This window comes from Stigmatopora nigra, chromosome 2 (assembly GCF_051989575.1).
Source record: "Stigmatopora nigra isolate UIUO_SnigA chromosome 2, RoL_Snig_1.1, whole genome shotgun sequence".
NCBI classification, from domain to species: Eukaryota; Metazoa; Chordata; class Actinopteri; order Syngnathiformes; family Syngnathidae; genus Stigmatopora; species Stigmatopora nigra.
The window spans coordinates 12,134,289-12,141,210 of record NC_135509.1 but is presented as its reverse complement, the minus strand read 5'-3'; the positions used below and the strand labels follow the sequence as shown (position 1 = coordinate 12,141,210).

Here is a 6,922-nt window from a genome sequence, read left to right as displayed (position 1 = left end):
ATGCAAACTCAAAATTTGTGGTGTAGTACTTTAATCTTCATGAGGCAATAATTTGACACTTACACAGAGCATCATGTCCAATCTGTTTTGACCTGGAGAGGAAGGCAGTGATCTTGTGCTGCCTAAGTACTTAATCAAAATAGATTGGACGCTGAGTGCTGGCACAGAAAGATTGGCAGCCTTGTTCAGTCCAAAATGATTGGGCATTTATCAATGCCATACAAAATAAAGGGGAGTTTCATTCATTCACATTTTAATTTTTATTGACACTCACATCCATGCCAACCTTAAAACAAAAAACAAATTTAGAGTGATTAACAATCAAAGCTCAAGTCTAAAATATCTTGCAATTTTGTGATGTGTGTGTGAGTTGGAGGACACTAACTGATATCATTTTAGGATATTCACTGGAGTAGCAACTGCCCCGTTTTTCAGATTACGTTTTGCATTTCTTACTTGACTAATGGTTCATTCTGCAATCAAGGTGACGCTTGTTTATTTGCAGAAAGTGGGTGTGGTGTGGTTTGCTATGCAAACTGCTTCATAGGGTTCCATTCAGTCAAATGCAGAGTAATAGAACTTCCTTTCGGCTAGATGGAGTTGCGTTTACGAATGGGGGTGCTCTTCTGAAACTCGTTGGGGCTGAAATGAGCTCGCAGATTGTTTCGAAAAAGTAGTAGGGCAAAGGACGCCGTGACGGAGGTTGGAGTTTCATACACACAGACGGGAAATCGCGCTGTAACCATGACAAACGGGACAGTGTTTTACACCACGAAGGAGAGTCGACTTAAGGACCCCCGCAACATTTGACCCTCTCTCTCTCTCTCTCGCCATTTTCCAGAAAATCGGGGAGAATGCGCAGGCGTCCGGTGGCTATGGACGCCTGTGCGTAAGGAGAGCCTTGTGGTGGCGGTGGCCATGCCTGCAGAGGGGGGCGGCGAAAAAGTCCTCGGGCCCGGGACGCCGAGACGCAACGGTTACGCGCAAACACGTGTCGTCAGCTCACTGAGACGCGAGCCAGTGAAGTGCGCGTGGACGTGCGGCGGTGGAGGCGGCGATAGTGGAGTGGGCTGCGCGGCGGCAGCAGCAGCAGCGGCGTGTGCGCTCGTGCTGGCCGCGCTGCTGCTGAGGTGCGCACACTGGGACGACGGCGAGCAGTCGTGCCGCGGCGCTCACTCGCTGGCAGGCGTCTTCGCTCAGCTGCCGCTCGCACTCTGGGCAGCGATTTCGCCCATCCTCGACCTCCTGTGCGCCTTCTTCTGGCTCGGCGTCTACCTGATCCGCCGCGGCGTGCCACTCCGTGCAGCGCTCTCGCTCCTCGGCGTCTTCCAGCTGGCCGAAGCCGCGGCTCGCAGCCTCCTGGGCGCCCCGCATGAAGTAGCGACCGCGCTGGTGTTGGCGTGCGCGGCCGGCGGCGCGCCCATGCTCGCGCGCCTGGAACGGGGCACGTCCGTGGTGGTGGTAGTGGGCATCGTGCGCGCGCTCTCCTTCTTCTCGCTGCACAAGGTTCGTGCCGCGTGGAGGCCTTACGTGGCCTACCTGCTGGGAGTGGTGGGCATCCTGCTGGCGAGGTATGCTGACGGGCTCCTGGCCGGCCCAGGGACACTCGAGGAGGGCTGCAACCCCGTGAGCGGAGCCAAGGAAGACGTCGTCCCCTCCTTCAAAAGGCGCAGGAGGTCCAGTTCGGTCATATCCACAGACATGGCACACAGTCAGTCCAACAGCAAGTCCCATCGCAGGACATCTCTGCCATGCATCCAACGGGACCAGGTAGGAAGCCGTATCCAACTCTGCCGTTCTTCCATTACAGTTTGCCTTTGAATTAGCCCTTTAACAGGAATCTGACAAGAGCCACGTCGTATTTTCATTATTTGGGGGACTCTGTCACAGTTTACAACACTTTGCCAGGTTCACTTTTATCTATTTCACCTTATAGTTTGAATTTCTAACTGAATGTGAATTTGATTTCTTTTCTTTCCTTTGTCTTTTTTAATACTTTTACAAAGTCCCCTTTATTTATATTGCGCTTGCTGCAACCAGTGAAGTTTAGAGTTTGAAAAGGGATTAATATTCAATATTCGCTGGGTGTTGGGCCGGTCAGCTGGAATAAGCTCCATCACCCCCGTGACCCTAGTGAGGATAAATCGGTTCAGAAAATAAGATGAGAATAAAAATATGAATAATAAGAACTATTCCATGAAAAGACATAGAACGTTAGCAATCAAAGTACCATCACATTTCTGTCAAAATGCTACATTTTTATCTATTGTGTTACATCAAACAGCATTTTAACTGGGCTACCTGATGGTGTAGTGGTTCACTTTTTCACTGTTTGTTTGTCTGTCATTCTGTGTGCCCTATGGCTGACTGGCAATCACAGTCTAGGGCGTAGTCTGGCTTTTGCAGTACGCTGGAATAAGTTCCAGCAACTCCCGTATCCCTCACAAGGATGCGCAGAACGTATGATGCATGAATAAATTTATTTTCTTCATCAAAGGACTGTTAAAAGCACAAACACCTTTTGGAACTGATCTGATGATGGCGACATCGCAGCATTTCCTTGTCCAAATGTCACTATGGGAGCCAAGTCCATCCACCACTATGCTCTTTTAAGTTCTTAGCGATGGTTTAACAAAACTTTTCCTAATAACCCGCACAAATTTTGCGACTGACAAGATGATGTTGTGAGTTTGAACTCTGGTTGAAGAGGTGCCAGACAGCAAAAAAATGATGTGATGTGATGTTGCCATACCAATCGAGACTGGTCGCAAGTGATTACGTACCGTATAAAATAAATAATTCATTTTTTACTACCAATGTTTTCAGTTAAAGAAAATCTATAAAAATATACAGTTTTTGTTTCACTACTGTAACTTTTTAATACTTTTAATTCACAATTGTACAATTGTAGAATCTACATCTGCCAATATTCTAACTGTAAAGTTAAAATTGTTGTTTTGTTAGTGTTTTACAGTTCCCACAAAAAAGAAAAAAGAAATGCTTCTAAATAACGAGTCCATTAATATGCCACACGTAACATTTCCTCAAGTTAATTAATGGTGCTTTCTGTTGTTAAGGAATGAACATGGTGGAACCATGCAAGCTCCCATCAGAGCGAGAACATCAATGGCTGTGCTGAGCGTGTGAAAGGTGTGAGGTTTTTAGGTGTGATAGAGAGGAGAGTTTGTGTACTGTCGGTCAGTCCACTTAGGGCTGGCCTAATGGTGCTAGTTAGCGCTTTAGTGGGGCTGTTTTGTTTTCATAGTGGTCACACAGACTGTTTTTCACACTCCAATTTTTGCATTGTTCAGTTAAGACAATCCTGCTGTGATGTTGTGCCTTTTGGTTGTTATTTACATGAGTTATTTGTGTATGCATTTCAAAATGTAGCAGGTGTAATAATTGGTCCACATGCTGCTGTCTTTTTAAGAGAAGCCAGCCATCAAAAAAGAGCCAATAGTAGCTTGAATTACTGTTTCTTTGACACATTTGTCATGTTTGGAGGCCAGTCCTTTTATCTCGCTCTTATTTTGCTGTCGGCCTTTGAAGCAGCGCCATCATCTCGGTCTGCAGAGTAATCACGTGCCGCATTTTACCTCCTGATCTAGTTAAGATAATGAATCCGCTTGTCCTCAACCCACCCCGATGGATGCACCCCTTAGGCCCTCTCATCTCAGTGGGTCAGTGTTTGACCAGTCACGACCTGTCTGTTATTGAGACACACATGGTCGACACATGCCGTCGCAGGAGTCTCTTGTCTGTGTGGTCTGTAATGTGTAAACAAGCTCGTAGTGACCTGTGCTAGTCATCGCCTTCCTCGCGGCTGAGAAGCGCACGGTGAGGCTACAATGGGCCTAGCACATGGTGAGTGTCAAAGTCCAGTGTGTGCGTGATGTGCTTCCTCTTGGTAGAAAAGAGGTATTCAATAAAGCCAGGATGTTTAAATGGAGCAGGCGGAAATCTTTGTTGGCCTGGTGGTTTTCACTTTCGTGCTGAAGAATAATGTGATGACTTTTGTTTTCTTTGCTCTAAGTCCTTTTCCTAAAAGCACTTTTACAGATTGATTGTTGGTGTCGAAAAAGAGTTTACTTACAAAATAAATAAAGCCATGAGAAGAATTCCCGGGTCTTCCTCTCAAGCATGCTGTGATTGCCTGTACTACTTTGTGCAAAGATTTTTTTGGTGTTAAGCTTGGATGAAAACAAACCAAATCAGTGTGGTTTACTTGTATGTTTACTTCCTACTCAGTTTGAACCCTGCTGATGCTTTGCCATAGTCGAAACTTGACCGTACCTCGTACCTAGCTATTTTTTTCGTGGCGAAAGCAGCAGTATCACAAAGAAAGGAAAACATCATTCTAAATCAATCACCCACTCGCAAAGATGTCCTTGATTGTCCCCTACTACTGCAAATTCCTAAAATACATGACAGGTGTCCTACTTTTACGAAGTTGTAGTCAACTTTCATCACTTTACTGTCAACTTGAATAGCAGCTGATAAGTACTTGTGCCATAAACCGCTGCTTGATGCAGATTTTCGATCAGATTTTCCGTTGAAGGATTATTTTAAATTTTTAAATGACCAGGCAAGAAATGTTCTATTGTTGTTACTGTCTTTGGTTCCTGTGGTATTTTCCTTTCTGTTTTTTCATCAGCAAATAAAATGCATGCTCAGTCGGATTCAGGACAAGTCATAGATTTAATTATTGAATACCATTCTATCTGCTTTTAAGACCACCTTTAAAAATCAGTTTGCTCACTTTTCAGTTTATAAAGAATATTTATTGATTTGACTGTATGTACAGCAGGTGTTGCGCATGAGTTTTTGTTGTTTTTTGGGGGGTTTCTTTTTTGTTGCTGCAAATAAACATGGCAGAGAAGCCACTTTGCATCCAAAAAGTTGAAAGTAAAACATTTTGCGTTGAAATACAGTATTTTATCCATCCCCGTCTCCTCCCCTTTTACGCTGCGCGATGTCCTCACCCTGACACCAGCACAAATATTATCATAGCCAGAGGAGGAAATTCTTCCATAACTTGGATGATCGAGATATTCTTGACATCTATGTTAATGACTTCCTGTGGAATGGGATCCAAACACAATTACTGCGACTGTAGTAAATGTTTCCTGCTACGCAAGTTTGGCTGCACCCTCCGTAATTGAATTGTGTTTTGGATAGGGGGAGGCTTTCCAAGGCCCGTGGGGCAAAGATTTAACATGTGCTTGACCTAAAACGCAGCTTTTACTTGGGAACACACAGCCGAGTTTTGCTTAAAATGTCATTTTCAAATAGCCTCCATTCTAGGATAAAGGCCAACAGTGCTGCCATCTCAGCATCGTGCGAATTGTGATTGGTGGATCCCATTCACGCTCCCAGCGCACATGCAGTTTCAGTCTATTAGCCGTGAATGTGAGAGGAGACGAGTGGTGGAGGAGGAATTGGGGTATAATGAAAGTAGGTCATTGGAGGTTTGCTTTAGTAGCCAGTCAAAACAGCAAAAGTGCTTTTACGCCGCCAAATTGTAGACGAGTACTTCATGATAGATTGTCCTAACTTTTAGCATGCTTCTGCTTCTTTTTCTGACGTGTGTGTATGCGTGTTCGTGCGTGTTGGTGTGTGTTACCTCCTCCGCGGCAGTTGAACAGCACAGAGGCACATAAACAGCTAGGTAAATGTGGAACTTTCCCCACTTCATAGCTGTAAAACAAATCGTGTTCTCACCATATAATTGCATGTCCCTTGATCATTGCTTAAAAAATGGCTATAAAAATGTTCAAGAATGGATGGAGTCCACAATTATTACTTTGTTTTGTTAATTTGAAAAGCTTATGCAATGTTTTGTGGTCATTATTGATAACAAAGGCCCAATAATGATTGGGACGTATCTAGATCAACATTTTCACCAACTGTCCAATTGCTTATTCTGCTGCAGTTTATCTGCAATCCTCTCATTGGCTTCTTCCCCACAACCCATGACAATCAACCTAATCTGACTCCCGACTGTTTACTATCGAAATAACAGAAGTGGTGACTGTGTGTAAGCAACTGTGTGTGTGTGTGTGTGTCCGTTCGTTGCCAGAGGCTTGATGGCTGCCATCTGCTGCAGGCCGTGAGTTTGAATTCGCCCCCAACAACCACGTCGGGCCTCAAACCACAGAGTCGGCCCAATGCAGCTGGAAGCGCTACACGGGCCTCCTGTCTTGACTGACGTATTAACACCTCAGGAGCTTATGAAATACTGAGCATTAGAACACAACCAGATACCGAACGGAATTACAGTTTTCTCCAGTTACATACAGTGGTTCCTTCTGCTGTCGGCTCAAGACAAAAACAATCATTATCAGTTAGCATAAGAGAATTCAATGAGGTGAACAGAATGTTCCTGGAAGCAAAGTGTGGATTTCTGTTTTAAAAGCCCTGAATGCATTTGCATATGTGCTTGTAAGTGCGGACCACAAAAGGACTGTTTGTATTGTTTGAAATGTGCTTGTGTGACGTTAGATTGTTGCAGAATCAGTTTTCATAGTAGAAAGGGAAAACAAATCTGATTTTTGCTAGGGTGCATTAGGCCCCCACTCTTTTTTTTGGTTGTTGTCGAGACTAATTGGAGTCATCATTCATTGCAGACCGCAATTTTTCTTTTTAAACAATAGCAGTTGCTTGAAAATAGCCATCCAAGGACACAGGGCAAACAGATGCCTCAAAACACATTCAGAGGGGGATGCTGGTATTTCAGACTCATGGAAATACTGTGGATTTACTATACTTTTTTGTACTTGCTTACTTACCTTATTAGTTTTTATTATATATTATAAAATTATTATAAATCATAAAAATAAAAATATATTTTATTATTATATATTATATTACTTACCTACTTACTCAGTGAATTTCAATTACAAAATGGGCCAAGCATTAATTT

At 43.9% G+C, this 6,922-nt stretch overlaps 1 protein-coding gene across 2 annotated transcripts in view; it reads left to right on the top strand.

The window, feature by feature from the left end:
* Nucleotides 1-559: 559 nt before the first annotated feature.
* The window catches only part of LOC144181053 (cGMP-inhibited 3',5'-cyclic phosphodiesterase 3A-like), a 45,026-nt gene continuing 38,663 nt past the window's right edge, over nucleotides 560-6,922 (top strand). Inside the window, exons 1-2 of one of the 2 annotated variants that reach the window (XM_077709322.1) lie at nucleotides 1,380-1,506; nucleotides 1,601-1,770. In XM_077709322.1, the coding sequence (XP_077565448.1) occupies nucleotides 1,702-1,770 (69 nt within the window). In that variant the 5' untranslated portion in view covers nucleotides 1,380-1,506; nucleotides 1,601-1,701. Of the gene's footprint in view, nucleotides 1,771-6,922 lie in introns of both variants that reach the window. The other variant, XM_077709314.1, reaches the window with a different exon arrangement.